The sequence below is a fragment of the Schistosoma mansoni genome, chromosome W, assembly GCF_000237925.1.
Source record: "Schistosoma mansoni strain Puerto Rico chromosome W, complete genome".
Taxonomy (NCBI): Eukaryota; Metazoa; Platyhelminthes; class Trematoda; order Strigeidida; family Schistosomatidae; genus Schistosoma; species Schistosoma mansoni.
Window position 1 is genome coordinate 2,656,831 of NC_031502.1, and position 23,009 is coordinate 2,679,839.

At 33.6% G+C, this 23,009-nt stretch overlaps 1 protein-coding gene across 1 annotated transcript; it reads right to left on the minus strand.

Annotated features, from left to right (window-relative positions):
* Positions 1-746: 746 nt before the first annotated feature.
* Smp_143030 (putative cullin) lies at positions 747-19,863 on the minus strand (the record flags this gene model as incomplete). Its single annotated transcript, XM_018799924.1, has 9 exons — positions 747-1,192; positions 2,965-3,083; positions 6,942-7,175; positions 9,513-9,772; positions 11,295-11,374; positions 13,058-13,189; positions 13,532-13,701; positions 16,976-17,158; positions 19,732-19,863. 9 exons carry the CDS (start codon positions 19,861-19,863, stop codon positions 874-876), a joined length of 1,629 nt encoding a protein of 542 aa, XP_018653789.1. The 3' UTR covers positions 747-873.
* Between the last annotated feature and the right edge of the window lie 3,146 nt (positions 19,864-23,009).

Here is a 23,009-nt window from a genome sequence, read left to right on the forward strand (position 1 = left end):
AACAACAACAAAAAGAAACAAAAAGACAAACTCAACTGTAACATTAATAAGCTAAACCTTAAATAAATTAAACTGAATACATGAAGTCGAACCAGCTATGCATTATTCAATAAAGAGATAGTTAGGATTTTATAAAATCCTAGAAAGAATAGGTCAGAATGACAAGAATGAATAACAGTAAAGTAAAAAAGAAATGTTAAAGTTCGCTAGACAATAAAATCGTTCACAGGTAATTTTATGAATATTAATGACAAACAGAGAACTGAGATATTACCAAGAAACAAAGATTATAACTTTATCCTTCAATCCTTTTTTACAAATACAAACGATTGAGCAACTATGCCAAATAATATCAGATTGAAAGAGAGCAGAAAGAGCATAGAAGATATGAAAAAGTTATTGTTCTATGACTTTGTAACACGTATCATTTCTTAGATAACTTTCATACATCAACCCGTTAGAATATCATTTAAAACAATATTTAGTACCAGTCTATTAACCATGAAGTAAATAGAAAAAAATATTGAATACGTTACAAAATCACGAACGAATAACTGGTAACTAAAAGACAGCGTATTTCTGAAAACTAAGAAAATTAAAAATGTAACAATGAAAACCCAGACTTCAACCCTTTTACTTTACATTCTACAATAATAATAATAATAATAATAAAAACAAAAGAAAAATTCGTGATACATATGAGGAAAAAGACCACCAATGCCTTCATTGAGTGTTGTTTTTTTCTTTTGGAGACTAATTACATGGGAAGTATAAAACAGAGGGGGGAGGAGGGGTGAAGATCTAATTGATTTCATGTAAATAAATTTAAAATAGTAAGCTATGAAAAAAAACAAACAGAAAGGCATTCAATATTCAAGTACCATATACAAATACATTCATATCGTTATTATCACGACGAACATAATGTTTATCAATAAGCCATTCTAATACTTCTTTAATTAATCGTTTTGATGGAACAAATTGAAATCTTAATAGATCAACTAATTCTTGATATAATTCATTATGATGTAAACGTTTACGTGTTTTTAATAGTTTAATTATGCCCTCTTGTGCACGTAGTTGACGCAATTCTACAATAGCCATACTTTCTTCTTCATTTGTTATTTCATGAGTTAATTGGAGACGACCGATCAGATTGATTCTTCGTCGATTTTGAACTTTGCCCATTTTTCTATAAAAAGAAAAAGAACATTAAAAATGTACAGGGGGAATGAAGCGTTCAGTACATTCGAGATGATTTGTTGGAATTTTGATGCATGGACATTATTGGGACTGAAAGATGGCTGCACGAAATCGAGGATTGATTGAGGCTAGATAAGTAAACCATTAGATGCCAGTTCATTGATCCAAAGTAACTGCCGCCAGACAAAAAAAGTCCTAGGTTCGATGCCCGACAAGATCTTGTAAGAGTAATGATAAAAAGTAACATACTAAGAAGAAACAGTTGTCTAGGGATTCCTGTTTTTCAACGGTTATCTGGCTAAGGTCAGTCTATGATCCGTACTAAGAAATCTAACTGAACCCTTGAAAATACATCAAATCAGTCTGTCACGTTGATTTAATACGAACTGCACTGTGTGAGGGTGAATGGTACCACACGGTAGTTCAGGTTTAGATAGCTGGCATGGGTTTCGAACCCAAAAATTAGTGGCCGAAAATCGAACGGATTCACCATTAATTCATCGCTCTATGTTTGAATATTAACACACTTGCTGTCAGTTTCCAATAGTCTGTTTGCCTGTTCTCTCTATTTCGAGTTCTGCCGGCTGTCCTAAATACACATTTTCACAAACATTTTCCATTGATTATTAGCTTTCTACTATCTGTCCCAAAGTGACAGGAGAGTTCTGGTCATTAAACATTGTAAGGCGACATCTACAGGCAACCTTTCCAGTCAGATAGAAAACTAAAACCTCAACTCCTTCAGTTATCAGTTATGTTTGATGTATAAGTCCCAAAACCTAGCGTTTCAATACACAGATGGAACTAAATATTGGATAACTAAGCGCTGTCGATCAATGATCCAAGATTTTGCAGTTAAAAAGTAACAAGTTTTTATTAGTCGACGACACTAGAAATTGAAGTACAACAGTGTCAGTGAAATTATGAATAGCTGGATCTTGATAAGAAAACAAATCAATCTTTGACCGCTTCCATTGTCAAATCGTCTAATTCATTAGAAAAGACACATTTTGTGACAATCAATATAAGCCGGCTTAAATAGTCATGTATCTAAAATCTTGCCTTTCATAACAATCCGAAGTTAAATTGAAGTTCAAAAACAACTGACCTCTGAGAGCAAAAAAATCTGTATGCTATGCCATCATTAGATAGGACAATTTTTTTGCCTTTCATTCAGTTTCACAATAAACAACAATTATTACATGTCCCAATATAAAGAAGGTATTTGGTATCATCAGTAGAGGGGCTTTGTAATATCGTCTGTCAATGAAAGGTATTTTTGTTTGCTGTTACAAAATGTTTGATTTAAACGATATTCACCACAGTTATCTACTCTGTGCATTTTTATTCAATTTCGTCATTAATACAACTTTGTCGTCTGATACCTTAGAGATTTATCTATTACATAAAGGTTACGTCATCCACTTAAACGTCTTTTTTTTTCTTTTAAATCACAACACTAACAAAATATAGCCTTTTACACACCCTAAACAAATCTGATTTTCAGCTGCAATGTGATTACAATTGAATAACGACCCAGTGAAGTTACATGGAGTAATAGAACTAGCGAACATTTTCCCTTATTAGCACTATATCAAAACCATGAAATCAAACTATAAATAAACACAATAACTCAGAACTTGAGTAGTTTGGATTAGGTACAGCAGTAAACTTTATATATAACATTAGGTAAACAAACTAACATAAATATTTTCTATAATACAAGTTGTCTTTCTTATTCAAATATTACGAATAACTTACGTATTTGTAAATTTCAAATTAAGCCAGAATTCTGTCTTAGCAGTGAATTGTTTTTCAGAGCTTACTTTAGGAGAATAACAAACAATCTGTTGTTCCAATTTAGGATGTTCACATAATGACTAAAAAGTATGGGAAAAAATATAAAAAGGATGATAGTCAAATATGAGACTTAGTAACAGAACGATGTGTAAATGATATACGAAACGAAAACGTGATGAGAAAAAATAAACATCCCATGAAGTACGCTATGTAATAGTCTAAATTAAACAACCATTCAAAACTAGTAAATTAATGGATAGTTGCTTCTTACCAGTGTTGGAACATTAATCTCATTAGGTGTGTATATCTATCAGCATGCCTAAGATCTCTCTGCATAAAACACCTCTCGCACTCACAAGAAATCATAGTGAACACTCAAATGAATCGAATCGAATTTGAAGAAAAAAACAGTCGAACTACAGAAAAAAGAAGTCTGAAAGACATGCTGTTGTGATCGTCGTTTCTATTATTTCTTTTGAAAATAAATAACAAGATACATTCTTTTCCAAGAGTAATACAATCAGATAGTATTCCAGGTCTGAATAGTGAAAAACAAATAATTAATTGCTGAAAAATTCCCATCATATTAAAACACAGATATATAAACGAAGAATATTCCTTTCAACAAAATCTCATGTTCTACAATCATAGATTGTTATATCCAGAGTTTAGATTCTTGCTATACAACGTACTACTTGAGCGCTCGAACTCTAGAACCCTCCAACTCGCAAGTTAGAAAACAGAAGACAAGTGAGAAAGAATGCTATTCCAAACAGTACAAAACTCTCAGGTAGTTTTTTGTAAAATCGAAATCGTCATTACAGTTTTCCAGTCAGCATACGGTGGTTTTTAGTATTTGTTCAATAGGAAAGCTACACGTGAAGATTCTGGAATGTTCTCCTAAGAAATGATTGGATGGAATGTTTTTGGCTCTTTCTGAGCTTCTTAGAGCTTCCTTTAGTTCACCCTGGGGCCGTCCTCACATATATCAAAATGAATAATCCAATAAGTGACCAGATTTAAAGTAAAATACATCATTTAAAATTATAGCATGTGAATTAAAGATTGTTGATGATAGAAAATCAAATCAAATTGTTAATGTTGAGTTAACTAATATGAAGTGTTGACTTGAACAAATTTATACATCGAGTGAATTTGTAAGATAACTAACCAGAGTAAATACGGTTAACATGAGAATCTTTCAGATGGCTGAAGTAATAGCTATTTGGATCAAAAAGTCGGAGCTTTGCTCCTAAAAAAAAGTATGTTCAACCGCTCCATTTGTGGTGTATGCTATTTATGTTGACAGACATAAGTAGCATGTAACACCGATCGAAAATAGAATTCATGGCAACAGAAGATTAAGAAGATCGAATTAAAGAGAACAGAAATGTAAACAGAGAGCAATTTTAACAACATGAGAAGAATCATGAAACATATTGAAGACAACTGAAGATGTTCAGATAATATACTTAATGCATGGTTTTCATCTTTTATGAAAGCATTCTGTAATTTTGCATTTAACAATAAATTAATTTTCTCCATCTGAGTTTTCGTTCATATCACTTTTACCTTGACCAAATTCTGGCTTAATTAGTTAATGATCATTTTTATATCCTAAATTCATCTTATCTACACATCTTACCATCGTCAATATTATTATTACACTTGCTAACCTTTTTGAGAAAGCTATTCAGCATTCACCTCTATTTACTAATTCGTATCTAATTCATATTACTCTATATATTATGTGATTTCTTATTTTTAATTACATTATTCTCTCTTTCACCCAATGTTGACCACATTTAGTCTGATCATTTATCTTGCCATTTCACTTAAAGTATAAACTTATTCAAATCAATACTTCATATAAGTTAACCCAATATTACCAATTTGATTTGATTTTCTATTATAAACAATCCTTAATCCTCATAGTTGAAATCATGAGTCAATTGAAGCTAGACCACCATGGAAAACACGGAAGCACTGGACGGTCATTTCGTCCTATTATGGGACTCCTCAGCAGTGAGCATCCACGATCCCGCCTAGCGAGATTCGAACCCAGGACCTACTTGTCTGAAATCTCCACAAAACTCCTTCTGATCTATAATCATATGCTCACTAGTGACTGACTTCAAGAGATGTTTCCTGAAGTTCTAGTGGAAAGCAGTAACCAGTGGAATTCAACCACGTCTGTTGTAGAGATTTCAACTCACTGAAGACAATTGGTGAACGGTTGCCCAATTTCGTGGATTAGTTGAAGTTAGACATTAACACAGTTGGATGCCGGCTCAGTGGTCTATCGGTCAAGTGCTCCGGCGCGAGACTGGTAGGTCCTGGGTTCAAGTCTCACGAGGCGGGATCGTGGATGTGCACCGCTGAGGAGTCCCACAATAGGACAAAACGGCCGTCCAGTGCTTCCAGGTTTTCCATGGTGGTCTAGCTTCAATTGACTCATGGTTTAAACTATGAAAATACTGAAATCTCCACAAAACCCCTGATCTATAATCCTTAATTCATATGCTATAATTTTAAATGTATTTTGCTTTTAATCTGATCACTTATTGGGTCATTCAGTTGAACTTGAAGAGAATTTATTGAAAGGAATATTCTTTATTCACATATCTGTTTTTTGTCTAGAAATGTTTTTCAATAAATTAGTTATATCAATGAATGAGGAATTTTGATATAAAACAGATTATCTGGTACTTTTATAGGTGATGTTAAGTAGAGAGACTGAAGACCTGTGAGTAGTCATATTTGTAGTAAAAGGAATTATAAATTATGTTTGTATGTGATCGTTAGGAAAGAAAAAGTTTATAACTATGAAAAGTGGGAGTTTTACCATACTGTCTTTATCAGAAAGACTCCGACAGTCATATAATGGTTATCCTAGTAGAGAAGTGAATTTATTCCTTGATTACAGTATTTTGAATAAATAATGTATTCATCTAAATCTGAGCCATTTTTACTATCCAAACTCGTCAATCAGTGATCACTAAGATCGCAAGGATTCTAATAAGGAATCTCGCTTCTCTACACACAGATCAGTTCAACAGTCAACGACTTCATGGACTGATGTGCTACTGTCTTTCCTCCAACCTTATATTCCCTTCAGCCTACTCCTGTGCCAACACCAGAACTGTCTACTAAGAATAAGGCGTACTTAACACAGAGCAAATGTATGTTTGAAATATATTTATCTATAAAAAACAAAGGAAATTATAAATGTATACACAATCATGTTGTAATCTGAACTTATTATCAGCTTCTTATTCAACAGATATGATAATATTAGCATGAGTTAAGCTCAAACCTAGTTAAACTTTTTCCACTTACAGAACTCATTAGGTGAGTATCGCTTTCTTGACAAAGAATTCTTTAGTGTTAATAATAATACGTTAGTTCTTTTATACATCTGCATTATGTATAACAACAGATGATTTCTAGAACAATTCAATGATTAGTTGCCTTCAAATAGAATTAAACTTAAAGTATCTTAACATAAAATGATTAATGATAATCAAGAATATTAGAAAACTGATTTAGTTAGGGATAATATTATCGATATTTTCAGAACATATGAAACAAACTACACAAGACATATAGTGTTGTAGACGAAAACATAGTTGGGGTAAACCAATTTATTGTTTTATGTAAAATCAAAAACAGTGGCTTTGCAAAATATCAAAATCATACATAGAAATACATCATCTGTATATTTTCTGTCAGTTGTCCTTTACACACTTAATTATTCTTTTAATCCTATTGTCATTCCGATAACTCTACATTTTCCTTCCTCTTCTCTTTATTTCACTCTTCTACTGGTAAGTATTCTACTTCCGATTCCTGCTACATACTATTTATTTCTGTTCGCATAAGTAGTGTAAACAACAATATATATATATATTTATATAAGTAACTAATTTAAAACATACCCATAATGTTCGACGAAGATCAACATCTTGTAATCCAGTCGATGTAAGCAAACAATCTAAATGAAGGTGTTGATCATATCTTCTATTCCAAGCGTATAAAACAACAAGCTGATAAGTGGTCACTTCAAATTCATAACGACCATGATCACTTGTATAAGCCAGTACTCCGTGCGATAAATGATGTTGCCATAGAAGACTTCGACCTTGATGTTTCTGACGATAGAAATCTTCAATCTGAAAAGTATGGTTGAAAATATAATAAAAATAATGATAAACATATTACTTGTAACGAAATAATAAATTATGGTGAAACTTATCAGACAAATATAGTTATTTAATATCTTGGTAATTATAAATATTCGAAGTGAATAGTAGTAATGAATGTTGGATACGATTATTAACCAAAACACTAATATATATATATATATATATATATATTTAGTAAGCTTGAAAGAGATATAAAATACATTTACAATATTCCATCTCTTAAATTGTTTATCCTGGTTAGCATTTTCCTTATAACAAAGTTGTTTTCTATAGGATGGGGTTGTTGACCCCTACCCCCACCTCCTCCTTTATTCGGGCTTGGGATAGACAGTAACGCTAGACGAGCTACAGGCTGTATCTATTAGTATCCATTACATAATGAAAATACTGTATTTTTAATTGGTAATTGATACTGATATGTTACATACTCATCAACGTCTTGTAAGGTATAGATCACTGGTAACATTTTAGATTGTGAAGTTGTATAGTGTGAGGAGGAGTAACATTTAAGTGGGTAATAATTCCAAGTGGGTAACAATCAATAGGACTAGACAGAAATAAAGACTATGATTTTAACTATTAATTTCGTGAGGATATATAAACATTGGATGAAGATGGTGAAGTAATAGGAAGATTATAATCCTAGATAACGTAATGGTAATGGTAACAATAAAAGATTGTATGTGTGCAAATAGAAAGTGCCTTGTAAAATTAATAAGTTAACAATGGATTATAATGTGAATGAAATAAGATAATTACCTTTTTTATTACAATAATTAAAGGTAACAGAAGGGTTAAATGAAATGAAGTGATATTAGAAACAATTATGAATAAAATCATGGGGATGTGTGAAATTATTAAAGAATAAATAACTCCATTGAAGCATATCCTTAAATCCTCAGACGACCACACAAAAAACCAGCAATAGCTTTACACTCAATTGAATCTGATCATACAATTAATTTCAATAGAACAAAAATCATGAAAAAAGGTTTTAGTTCATATAAAAAGAAAGAATAATAACAGCAGAAGTCCTACATATATGGACAAATCCAAACAGTATTACTAGGTGGAATGTAATAAAAATAGCTGTCTCATGGTAACTAATAATGAATAAGTCAAACAGAAGTCTTTATTCCATTTAATCTATCACTTATTATGTGAAAAACAACAATCGCTTTTACTTGTTCTAATCAGCTGATTCATCTGAATAGATGATGAACAATCAATCATTCTATGTATTTCTTGACAGGTTTAACTGATGTCATCTATAAAAACTATCTGACTTAATCAAAAGCAGTTGATGGACTTTTTTCTCTCACCTCAGATCCATTTACACATACATACAATCTGTTGTTTTAACATACTTTTCTCAACTTTTCATATCAAATCCATTTCGTACCGGTGGTTTGAATGTTTACAATTATATTTAGGATTGCAATTGATTAGTCTCTTATTGTCGTTTGTGCTTCTTGTCAGAAGTGACTCGATATTGTCTTAAGTCACATGCATTATAAGAAATGATGGATGGTGGCTAGAAGTGGAATCCATGACGCGCGTTTTGTCTTATTTAGGACTGGTCAGCTGGATGTACCTGCATCCCAGAGATGATGTTCACTCCGAAACTGCAACCCAATACCATTGGCTTTAAACGCCATCACGTTATCCAATTAGCTACTGAGTCCAGATAGCCATTAGCTTGTGTAAAGAGGCGAAGTTTTCAATCCATTTTTGTATTGGTTGTTTAAATCTTCCCATTGATGTTTAGGACTGTAAATGATCAGTCTGCTGTTGGCACATGTGCATCCTGTGTGGATTGACTCCAGATTGCCTCAAGTCACAAGCATTATAAGCAAAGATGAGTGGTAGCTAGCAGTGGAATCCAGGACTCGCGTTTTGATCTATTTTGGACTCATATAAAATTTCTTATACTCACTGAACCAAATCTTATTTTCAACATTGTCAACATGATTGGATGACCTGTTTTTTTTCACTCATTAGGGTATTACAAAATATATTATTTTTATTTACAACAATCTACCCAATGCTCAATTTATTTGAAATTATCAAGTCAAACTTTGGTAATGACATTCATTTCTACATTTATTAGTATATATGAAATGTGTGGATGAGTTGACAGTGATGTTTATTTGAATGAATTTCTTTGAGTTGTGACATTTTCCTACAAATATTGAATTACATTTTAAGTGGAAATTTAGACCCATACAAATTACGGTCAAGTTTTATAAATACACATATATGTGTGTTGCATGGTAACTTTAACATTATCAAAATTTACCTTACCTGAGGAAGGAAATCTTCTAACTCCGCTGGTAATGAAATAGATGATTGTGGTTGAGGACGTAAAAGCCAGGCACCACCGCTCAAAATTTTAATTGTTATGATGTCTAAATTTAACGATGGTGTATTACTTGATATGCATGATGTAGAACACTGTGGAGATATTTTATATTTTTCTTTGAATTCAGAAGTAAGGTCATGTGATATTTTAATGTCTTGAAACATTCGACCAAGTTTATTAATTTGTTCAGCTGGCATTCCAACTTCCTGAAAATACAATATTTTGGTATAAAAAGGTCATTAAATATAAAGTAACTTAACACACACAGAGAAAGAGAGGATTTAGGATTAAATAACTGACAAACTAAATTCTATCCCTTCAGTATTCATAACTTAAATTTTGCAAGTGATTCATTATTCAAACTTAAGGAATTACGAGAAAAATACTCCTAAGATACTTGATACAAAAGGTGATATGTAGTCCTTCGTTCTTCCAGATGTTTCTGAGAAGCTTCTATTCAATGCTAACTGGAAAAAAGGGTTTTCAACTATTTTCTAGGCTTCTAAAGAATCTGTCAAGGAATATTTGCGGACTCCTAACAGGTACTATATGCAACATTTGATCAAGTGAATTTGGGTAACCATATGGACCAACATAGCCAACTATGATCAACAAAAATCTCAATTAACAACAAAAAATGACAATAGTTTGGTTTTTGTTAACTTACTCGTAAACGTCCAGCCATCAATTCTTCCATTTCATTATCAGCTGATGTTTCTAGAATTAATCGTCGAGTGAGATGAGATTTATGAACACGCATGAAAATATCTTTACTATTGACATATTTTAATACTAATAAAACATTGCGTAATTTTTGTTCAATTTCATCAGTTGTTAAACGACGATTAGTTGGTGACTTGCGAAGTAACATATCACAATAAGACGCTAACAATTCAGGACAACGAGATTCTACACGTGAAATACCGCTACTGAAAAAGTAATTCAGAAAAAAAACACAAGAATAGACAAAAGATGTACAAGCGTGATACTTGAAAAAAGTTAATTTGAATTTTTAAAAATGTCTGTTAGGTTTACTGTAATCACTTAACTTGAAAAGAATAAGCTTCGAAACCTGTATTTTAACTCTATTAGAACACCCAAGTAATTAAAGAATATCAAATTACCTGAAAAACTTGTGGCTACCGTCTGACGAAATTCGTTTCCATTTTTTTATTTTAAAACTTATTATTGCTTTCATTATTTGAACACATAGACGCTGATACAAAGAGAGCACCAATATATGGTTGATTTCGTGTGAGGGTTTAGATACTGTTTGGGTGCCCAAACCGAAGCAGGTGATTTTCTTAGGGGGCCAACCCTCAAGTCTTTGACTCAGATGTTTAGTCCACGAGACAGTGGAGCGACGTTAAGAGTTGCAGTTTCATATGGTGGTGGGTGACCAACAGCAGGTTCATAGGCTATTTGCTCTCTTAGGATCCTAGAACCCATGTGTACTATTTGTTTGGGATCAGGGTTTTCCAACTTACCTACATGGATCTTCCGTACCCACCACACCGGTTAAAGCGCAAGACAATTGCTTTCCATCCTCACAACTTTGTAAAATATAGGATGATTTCATATCATATTTATATTAGTAGCTATGAAACTCAGATCTCCGGTGCTACCATAACCTTTAAGGTGAAGCGAAAAGATTCCAAGTACATAACCGTTAGCATTTTTTTCCATTTTTTTGAAAAAACTTTAGCTCAAAAAAATAAACGTACAATGTTTTAAAATTATTTTTTTGTTGATTTCAATTTGATGGTAGTTTTGTATGAAAAGCGATAAACAATTTAATGTACTTCTATTTGTTATGGTTTAATTAAACCAATATGTAACTAACTTGCAGATGCATTTCCTGTAATTGACCAATACAATAATATCAATATAGAAACAGTTCAAAATAACACTGAAATATTATTTCTCACAATCCAAAATTGCTTAAATTGGAAGAAAAAGCTACTTTCTTATTGATTGTCGTTACTAACAAATAGTGTAGAAAATGTTAATATACACCATTTCAGAATGATTTACAGTAAACCAATAATGAGAAAGTTGTATCGCTATAAACCAGTACTAATAATTACTAGTGCCCTGGTACGGTTGAGAGTGGGGAGGGCCCGTCCTCTCTCTCGAAATGCTCTCACACGGTCACGCGTATATAGTCTCTACCAGGGAAGTCCTACTCACTGCCATCTCGTGGCGAGGGTGTTGTTTACCAAATTAAGAGGACGAAATGAGAATATCCGGCGCTTTAACCGGTTTGGTGGATACGGGATGTTCACTTAGGGGAGTTGGAAAACCCTCATTCCAAACCAATGGTGCACATGGACTCCAGTATCCTCAGAGAACAAATGGTGTATGAACCAAACGTCGGTCACCGTCTACTACGGGACTGCATCTCCTCACGATGCTCCACTGTCTTGTGGATCAGACCTTTAGGTCAAAGGCTCCGGGTGTGGTCCCCTACGAAAACCACCTGCTTCGGTCTGGGCACCTGAGCAGTATCACAGCCCTCACACAAATCAAATGAGATTTGTGAGGCGCATATTTATCTGGTGCCTCCTTGTACCAATATTTATGTGTTCAAATAATAATAATAATGATTACTAAAGAAATGCTTTAGTTTGAAGTTGTATTTATTGAAACAGTGTCTATAATAACAACCTTTGTCAATCATTCAAGTCAATTATTATTAAGCAAATTATTATTTTAATAAACTGTGAACATGAAGTACAGTTTTGTCAATAAAATTATTTTTAAATGTGAATTTACAAAAGAAACAACTGATTATATTAGCAAAGACTCCTACGATTACTGAATGAAGGCGATCGGTTGAAAATTCCCCTTGAGAAACGAAATAATTAATGCGTTCATAACTTCGATTTCCTCAGAAATCTCATTAATTAACCTAAGTAAGTAGAAGTCTAATGAAATCATAACACGAATGCAAAACACCAGTTAGACTTTTGTTAAACTGCAGTACCTGTGATACAAGCAAAATATCCATCTTCCTATCATCAAAGAACGATTATACTTTCCAACAAGTTGTTCTGTATTCTTTTCACGGGTGTAAAAAATAATTACAGATGTCACTGAAGCATTATTAGCGTATAATGTAACAGCCAAGTGAGCAAAGATGATGCGAAACGCTTGGTACTAGGTAAATGTGTCAAATCGATTGATGTGAATCTCCATCAATTGAGACAACTAAGGAATATGTTAAACATGCCCAACCATAGACTATCTCGACAAATAATACTGTTTGACATAGAACAGGAATGGAAAAATTCTACGAGCAGGAAAATAGGGAAGCAGTATTAGGACAAGAAACCATTGCTTAGTGAACTGAGATGTGCGCAGAGACAGATGTTTCGGTTTTAATTCATGTAGCAATCATAATAAACGACTGGAGATCTTTGAAAGTTTAATTGGCTCAAAAATCGGACACAGTGATATAAAGGCATTCAGTTTTAACTTCTTCTACATTGTAAACTTTAGAAGAATATCATACTTTTCATTCCACGAATTCATTACTTCTTTTAGAATCATACTACATACATTATGGGAACTGCGATTACTTTCACTCCCCTGTTTATCAGTTTTTGATTTCATTTTACTATGTTGATGTGATGTAACAACTTGAGCCTATGTCCTGCTACTAATCTATGACGTCTGGACTGACCTGGTTCAAAATGCACAAAACTTTAGAATATCATGTAAACAAGTAATACGGTAATCAGTTCGAAGTGAAACTATTAGTTACATATTGTAAAAAAACTGAGTTTGACTGTGTAAAACCAAATTCTGCTATTATATCAAAGTGCTTTTAAGTGGGTACTTAACTATTGAAACAAGAATTGACCATTTCAAATTAGTATTGACGATAAATAGTAACACCTATAATTACTCTATGGGAGAATATTTATTATTAATTATTTGCAACCATTGGAGAGCTTACCAAACAGAAGTTGGAATTTCAGTCACAAAAACGGATGTATTATTTACAATATCCTGATAAGCTTTGTCACGTGCAGTTAAAAAATGTGGATCATTATTGAACGCATCATTGACCATACGTGAAAAACGAACGTATAAATTTAACAAACGGCATACATATTTGTCTGCATCCTAAACGTGAAAGAGAGGAAACAATATCATCTGAAAAGCATAAACAACAAGTTATAATATTTGATTAAAATCGTGAACCGACCTACGTTAGACCGTCATTGAAAACCTGGAAGCACTGGACGACTATTTCGAGCTAGTGAGCATCCACGACCATGCACGTGGGAATCGAACCCAGGATCTTCGATCTAGAGCGGTGGTCTAACTTAGATAGGTTTACGGTTTTAATTAAATTCAACAATCTCCACAACCCTATACATACGACTTGTACAAAAGAACCGCACTTTTGGTAAGGAACTCAGTTTACAGAACACCGTTATTTAAAATTAGAAAATAAACAAAGAATATTGGAGCGAGAAATTGTTCTTAATAACTTCGTCATCGGACCAAAATAAGACATGCTAGTAAATCAGACAATGTTACGTTTTAGAAAAATGTGAGTATACCGAATGAACTACTTATGTAGAGCTGGTTACGTAGGCTGTACTCGTGAACATGTGTCGGTATGGTTAGGGTAGGGTGTCGCAAAATCTATTCACAACGCTACCCTTTCAGAATTGATGAATAGTGAACATTACGATAGGATAGATGAAACTTTATCCATTTTGTATTACTTTAGGATTTCCACTTCTCTATACTAACTGAAGACATCGGGATAAACTCTAGATCTAATGTATCCAAAAGAAGTGTGCTCACTCTCTGTGTTTACTTTTGTCAACAACCGGATTATCATAAACCTAAATTGGACACTGTAAGGCCCTTTTATCCACTAATTCCTGGCACGTTTATATCTGCCCTGTTCCATTCTTAGTGTATACATCTATCTTTTCCAATTCACAAGGGTTTTTAATCATAATTACCTTGAAAAAACCCCACTTATTACAATGTATAACCACACGACGTTATCGTTATTATTATTTACATTAAACAGAACAAATTCACCTACGATACACTTTATTCACATAATTTATTTCATACTTATATTGATTATAACTTAACACCTTACAATGTATCGTTCTAACCTTTTGTAAATGACCTTTCTAATTTGAAAAATGACACGTTTTTTGAAGCAATTATGAGAAAGTTCACCTTTTTTTAAACACATTATTTAATACATTGATGTATTTTCATAGTTGAAACCATGAGTCAATTGAAGGTAAACCACCATGGAAAACACGGAAGCACTGGACGGTCATTTCGTCCTATTATGGGACTCCTCAGCAGTGAGCATCCACGATTCTGCACTCACGAGATTCGAACCCAGGACCTACCAGTCTCGCGCCAGAGCACTTAACCGATAGACCACTGAGCCGACATCCAATTGATGTATGTCATATTTTGACCTTTGCAATATAACACAATAATTATGAACTAACTGAACCTGATGAAGTTATTGGAAGCACTTATTAGCCTCAATATTTTTTATTTTTGAGTATATTCTATGAAGATGTTTAAACTGCTAAAAAAAATAACAAACTATATATCACATTTAATAATCTTGATGTATTTTTTACATTAATTTACGCATATGTTGAAACATTTGAAGGAATTTCTCCGTCTGGCTTATATTTTATGTAAAGATATTGAGTAGTTTTAGCACTCACCAACTCGATACGTACTTTCACTACTTATGAGTCCCTATATATTACCTAGTTTCTTCTACTGTTTTACGTTGTTCTTCCTTAAACTTTTGAGGAAAAACTTCGTGTTGAGGAGTGCTGAAGGTAATTAGTAAAGTGTGTGTATGATGAATTTATTGATGTCATTATTAGGTATATGATTGTAGATAGACATTTCAAAATCATGCAAACTACTGACAAGTGTTATTTCATCTGATAAAAATTATCCACTGCATCCAAATTTCTCTTCGTAGATATTTTCTGGTAGAATGAAACGTAGATACACTAGAATTTATATACTCAAAGGTAGATACTAATCGTTCTGCTATACGGTGTCTACCACAGTTAACATACAACAAACATGTTATGTCATAGCTTAATTTAACCAAAAACCATTACTCTTAAACATGTCAACCATTCACTATTGTGAAAATTCTCAGTCTTACACATCTTCACTAAAGGTATTTACATTTTCAGATAAGCCAAATGGCTTTCCTACTTAGTTCAGAAGGGGTTAAGCAACAGTTGTAACTACTCCCATGATTTATAATCACTAGTCTCTTTATGAAACGTGAAATTCATAATGAATGCACTTTGAGTGATTCAACAAACAATAAATAAGTTCGTATCAGTCAGTCAGTCAGCTACAACGTGGGACCAGGCACACATGCATCGGTCCAAGTTCCCATAACTCATTAGAACAACAAGATGAACACCGAATTCATAGAAGTAGTTAATTTAGTGGTGGTAATATATAAAAGAAAGGTTGTACATAAGGATATAGTACAGGAAGGAAGACAGATGTGAATAAGTTCGTATAGTAGATAATATGTTATAAATATTGTGCACATGAGGAATAACACTGCTTTCATGAAACATACATTGAAGTTTAACTAGAAATCGACCTCAGAAAGATCTAGTGACTTGGCAACAATAAACAAAACTGTGTAACTAGGTTAATAATATAATTTCGTTATCAGAACTCTGTTCCAATAAGTCCCACTTAGTTTGAATCCGTAGTTCACAAACTAAACGCACGAACCAATGACCTACATTTTGATTATTATTTATATGGGTTAATTTTTTTCTTGTTGTTGATGATAAAGACTGCAACTAGTCAATCTCTAGATAGATAAGTCCATCCTAGGTGAACTGAACTGGGATTGTCATTTATCCATCACTAAAAGAGGTATCAAATTGGTGAATCGTATTGATCGAAGTTGCTTACTACAATACATATCAGAGAATTTCACGTGCTGTCACCTAGTATTCGCATCGAATGGTATTTATCACAGTTACACTTATTCAGCATGAACATGAACAGTGATGTAGGCACATTCAGTTGACGAGCCCAAAATAGGATGAAACGCGCGTCTTGGATTTCGAAATAAGCCATACGCCAAATATGTCACAACGACGTTTAAGATTATTTGAATAAAAAACTGACCTAATGTTAGATCACTATATATGTAAACCATAAAGCAATACTTCATTACATTTGCAAGTAAAAGGGTGTTGATTAGAATAGTTAACTGATAAAGTTTGGATTTTACTGATCATGAAGTCACAAAAAAGGATATTTGATTTAGAAAGTCGGAACTGTAAAAATATTTAAAATCTAATAATTAAAATCCAGATAGCATAAAAAGTTAACTAACTTTAAGCATAATCTCTGCATTAGTACGTATATCCTTCAAGCCTGTTTGTCGAATATATTCTTCCAGAAGGACCAATAAACGGTCAATTTCCTGTGGAACACGATTAACTAGTTCATAGCATAATCTTAACTGGTTTGTATCTTCTTCATGTAATAGTCTTGGAACTTCTGAGAGGATATGGTCCTAAATGGTTTCAATGTGTATTAATGTAATATGAAAATATACACTACTTTAAATTAGTAAGTAGTCAAAAACATATTGCTAAAACTGGGTCTCAAACGTCATTTAACATTCCCCATGTTACGGAACAAACAGATATTAACTGACAAATTTTCGCATAACTTTTCAAGAGATCAAACTAATTTTTCAGAGATGTCTTTATACATTGTCTATTGCTGCGACAGGCATCGAACTGATTGAAATAGTTTACTAGGACATTTTTCAAAGACTTTCTTGTGTTATGACCCAGTATTTTTATCGAATGTTACTTAACACAGCTATCTACTAACCACGCTCTCATTCAAATTTGTCATATATGCACACACACTTAGTGGTAAGGTAATCATCGCCTAGATTTCTACAGTTTTCCATACATTGGATGACAAGGTTAGGCATATATGAAAAGCTGCTATTCAATCCCCCTTCGAAATGTGACATAACATTTTAAACCTAATCTGGGCCATTGACTAAATGAACGTATTACGCAGCAGAGTTACTACATACAACTCCACAGGGCGATAAGTTACACAAATAATCCTAACTCTGAGAAACATTATTGAGACTGATTTCTCAGGGTAGCTTTAGTATAAACCATAAGTTTGTCACAAATAATTACTTACGCCCGTTACTCTATACGGAGAAGAATACGACGCCCACCAACATTCTCCATCCAACTCTGTTCTGGACAATCTTTTTCAGTTCTTTCCAGTTGCTATTCATCCTTTTCACGTCTGCTTTTAATTCCCGGTGCAGTGTGTTCTTTCGCCTTCATCTTTTCCGTTTCCATTTAGGATTCCAAGTTAGCGCTTGCCTCATGGGGCCGTCCGATGATTTCCGAAAAGCATGTCCCATCCACTTCCAACATATTTTCTTAATTTCCTCTTCAGTTGGAAGCTGGTTAGCTCACCCCAACAGTAGGCCATTACTGATGGTGTCCAAACAATGCACATTCAGCATCTTGTGTAGACAATTATTTAGAAATACTTTTACCTTTTTGATGATGGTTGTAGTAGTTCTTCACGTTTGTATTGAGGATTCTGCCTTTGACATTGGTTGACAGTTGTTTTGAGTCCCATATGTTCTTCAACTGTGGGAATACTGTCTTTGCTATGCGAATCCTCACCTTTACGTCTGCATCAGATTTTCCACGTCCATCGATGATGCTGTCCAGGTACACGAAAGATTCCACATTTTCCAGAGCTTCCCCATCAAGTGTGACTCGGTTGGTATTCTCCGTGTTGTATTTGAGGATCTTGGCTTTTCGCTTGTGTATGTTGGAGCCAACTCATATAGAGGCTACTACCACCTTGGTTACCTTTACCTGCATATGTTGATGTGTATGGGATAGAAGGGTCAGGTCATCTGCGAAGTCCAAATCATCTAGTTGCATCCAACCTGTCCATTGTATTCCGTGCTTCCCCTTAGATATGGAGGTCTTCATAATCCAGTAAGCCACCAGAAGAAACAGAAGGAGGGAGAGTAAACAGTCCTATCTGACTCCGGTTCTCATTTGGAATGCGTCTGTCATCTGTCCTCCATACACCACTTTGCAGAGTAGTCCAAGTTATGAATTCCGTATGATGTTGACGATGTCAGCCTCTGTGGTTCTCACATTTGCTCAAATCTCCTTTCTTTGGTATCTTGATGAGGTATCCTTCATTACATTCTGTCAATGGCACTTGTTTTTTCTCTCAAATCTTCCTGAATAGAACGTGAAGCATGTTTGAAGTTACTTTTATGTCTGACTTCAGAGCTTCAGCTAGTATACTGTCAGGTTTTGCTGCTTTCCCACTCTTGATTTGTCTGATGGCCATCCTGATTTCTTCGGTCGTTTATATATATATCGCATTAGATTACATATTTTTACCATGGATTTTCTAATCTCATTCATTTGTTTAGCTGTTTTTTACTACACTTTTTCACTATAGTCTATATCCCTTTCTACACATTGAATAATATACTTTTTCGATATGCTCATATACAGTGTACCCAGTTGGAATGATAAACATTGATTATGCAAAATTATAGTGTTTCAATTCATCTATTCAATGAGAAATGATTAGTGTTTAGTTAAACAATCGCTTTTGATAAAAATTAATCCATACTATAGTTTTAATATTCAAAGACGAAAAATCAGCAACTTTCCCAAATCTAGTAAGTCTAATATAAGCAAGTTATGTGAAAGTATAATTTAGGCAGCAACAAAAGGAGTCGTATTTCTATATAACATAAATATGTATGTAACCAATGAAAAATGATATAGAAATTTGCAGAGAAAAGTCTATACAATCAGACAGTGAATAGAACCTTCCAAGACAATCGATAATGGTGAAATTTCGAACTAGTAATCTACTAATTGTAAAAATAAATTGTCTATAACATATGAATGGTACCACGTGATTTGAATGGACTAAGAGAGTAGACAGTATGCAAACGATTTAAACAATATATATGAACATATTGCTTGTGGTTATATATCTCAGTATAAAAGTACTGATAAGTAAAATATCAATGTAAACAATAGGCGACAAACTTACCATATAGTCGACTACAAATGTCTTGAGGCATACTTTCATTAACTTAGGGATGGAATTGAATTCTGGCTGAGTTTCTAAATATCTTACAGCTCGAGCCTCTTCTTCAGCTAGTTTCTGCAAAGCGTATTGCATGTAACTCTGTATTTTTTAATAAAAAATAAATATTAATTATAAGAAAACAAGATAAATTGAAAGCACTAACGGGAAATGATGCATATAATTCATAAGATAATGTACAAATATATCTACTACTGATGACGCGTGAACATTTCAAACATGATTCAAAAATGTACGGGAGAAATAAGCTAGGAATTATGAGAAACATTTGAAAACAAAATAGATTCACTTTTGTATTAGTTGTTTGAGTCTTCCCATTGATGTTCAGGGCTGCAATTGATCAGTCTCCTATTGGCATATGTGCATCCTGTGGAGACTGCTTCGATATTGCACGAAGTTACAAGCATCATAAGCAGAGTTGGATGGTGGAGTGAACATCAACTGTGAGATGCAGGTATATCCGGCTGACGAGTCCCAAATAGGACGAAACGCGCGTCCTGGATCCCACTGCTAGCCACTATCCATCTCTACTGATAAAAATAGATTCACATTTATCGATGATTAGATGTTAGCTAACTTTAATACTTTTGTAACCTGTGAAGAGCAATTTTTAGGAAGCACTGCAATCTATAACTCTTTATTGAGGTTATCAGTAGATAATAAGCAAAGTTTCTGCTCACATTTTTTCTGAAGTTGGTAAATAACAAAGATTATAGTAAGGACATTATTATTTTATTGTGACGAATTGCTTAATTTAACTCTTTCTACGAACTAATTCTTTCTTCCTGTACTGTATCCTTATATGCAAACTTTCTTTTATACATTGCTGCTATTGTATTGACTACTTCTATGGATTTTGTATTCATTTGTTGTGCTAATGAGGTGTGGCAACTTGGACCGATGCATATATGTGCCTGGTCCTACGTTGTAGCTGACTGACTAGTTTCCACTTACCTTTTAATTTGTGTAGTTGACCCTTATGTCTTCATACATAAAATGTTTTAACAAGTATGTGTGTGGTCAGACTCTTTGAAATGTATTGAGCAAATATATCGCATAATTCTGATAAGCTTCGTCTTCTCATTGAATTATCGAAATGAGAAATAATGTTAAATAATTTATTTAATAAAATAAACCTAGAAAAAATTATTATTATCATCATCATTTAATTTCCGAGTAATCAAACAATCACATAATTTCCATACTTTGAACAATTTCAGAATATACAAAATGAAATAACTATTATTGGCTAGTATGATTTATTAGAAGTTGATATTCAAAAGAAAGTAAGATATTTTGTGTTATAAAAGTTTGAAGGCTTAAAATTTCAGCTACATTTATATAGTTTAACTATAAAAAAGGCTAGTAGTTAACAATTAACTAGTACAGAAAGAAGTGGAAAACAGTAACTGCTTTTATTATCAACAATTGAGTCGATTTCTTGAGGGGAGATGATGGACTAGCCTCGTTCTTTTGAGCAATGGATGCATCAAGTTACCAAGAAATTTCACAGTGCAAATTAAAAGTACGATCTTGTGTTCTTTGATGTAACGGTTGTGTTGGCCATCACTGTAGTGACCTTGAAGTGGGACCACTGGGAGAAGATAACCTGGATTATGAAGTATACCTCACTCTACCACACGACCATTCCCTTAGTCTATGCATGACTAACAAAATTCATAATATCTCATTCGGTTATTACAAACTTGCGTTAACTGTGACACAACCAAAATACCTACCTCTCTATTAGGAGGAGAGTATACTGTTAAATAGTCTACCTTGCATAGCTTTACGACCGGGAGATACGACCTCTTAAGGTAGACGACATGTGTACGTCACTAAAAAATAAATCAACCAACTCATTCACCAAGTGTTTGGAAGCAAGTCACAATCCAAGTGTCAGGACTATCAGTACCACCTGATTTCCCGAGCCGAGGTAAGTGGGGTGGGGCTGGGTTTGAACCCAAGACTTAGTGGCCGAAAGTCGAACGACTTAACCGCGAAGCCACTACTTTGATGTACTTCACTAGTAACTGATCACAGATCTCCTCGAAGTAGTGCTCGCATAAGGTGGAACAGTCAAATAAGCAATAGTGAAGTTGGATGCGGGGTACCAGATAGAAATGTCTAAACAGTTAATGTTACTGTAAATCAACATTGACTGAGGTAATTGGAGAATGAGTTACGAATCCTCACCCACCGCCTACCCAGACACCCAAAGCCGGTTTGTTAAGAGGCGCGTTGGAAGTAAGTTGAAGGTGGCCAAAGTAAGATGCGGCATCAGTCTATGAAGTCATTTACCTTTGGTCTGAATAGTGTGGATAGGAGCATACTATATGTATGGGTCCACACAGTAGCAGATGGTGATAGGTGGTAGAAACTAGGTGACATGGTTCAAAATTACATAGTGGTTAAGATTTAATGAGGAATGGATTCTCGGAACTCAATTAAATGACTGAAACAGATATAGCTAATTCACTACTCATATCGAAATCTACTGATTTGAAGATAAACGATACGAACTGATCAAGTCAATGTACGTAAAGTTCGATTTAAACTATAACTAGACAGTTAAGGCTTATATCTCACAGCCTCGCTTTGATTTCAAGAGATTTAATATTGATTATGATATGTACATCATTACTATTTTATTTCACTTTTATACTTACTCTTATTCCATGTTTCTGAATGTATTCATCTATACGTATACGATAAAAACTCTCTGTGCTTTCAATATATGCTTTTTCAAAATTATCCACATATATTCGAAAGGATTTTTCTGATAACGTAGATAAATTGACTAGAATGCGTAAGGTAAAACAACAAAATACATATGATTTACAAGCAGACTGAACAATAAAAATAAGTGTTATGGATTAAAAATAAACTGGGGACTGAATTCATGGGAAATGAATGTGAAGGATACTGAAATAACACACTTAAATTGCAATACTTAAGCTTCGTGAAGAAAAGACCAGCAAATTTTTTGTACATGGTTCCTAACAATTCTGCGCAGAGAAGACATAAAAATGAAACCAGCCTAGAATTACAAGCATAAATGACCACTAAATTATGCGACTTAACAATATTCAAAGACTATATAAACTGAGAACATCAGATAAGTGTTAGCCAACAGATATAAAAGTAAAAATATGTAAGAGTCTAGAGCTGATTCGATCAAATATACAAGCTAATTTTAATACTGCGGGTACAAAGACTTT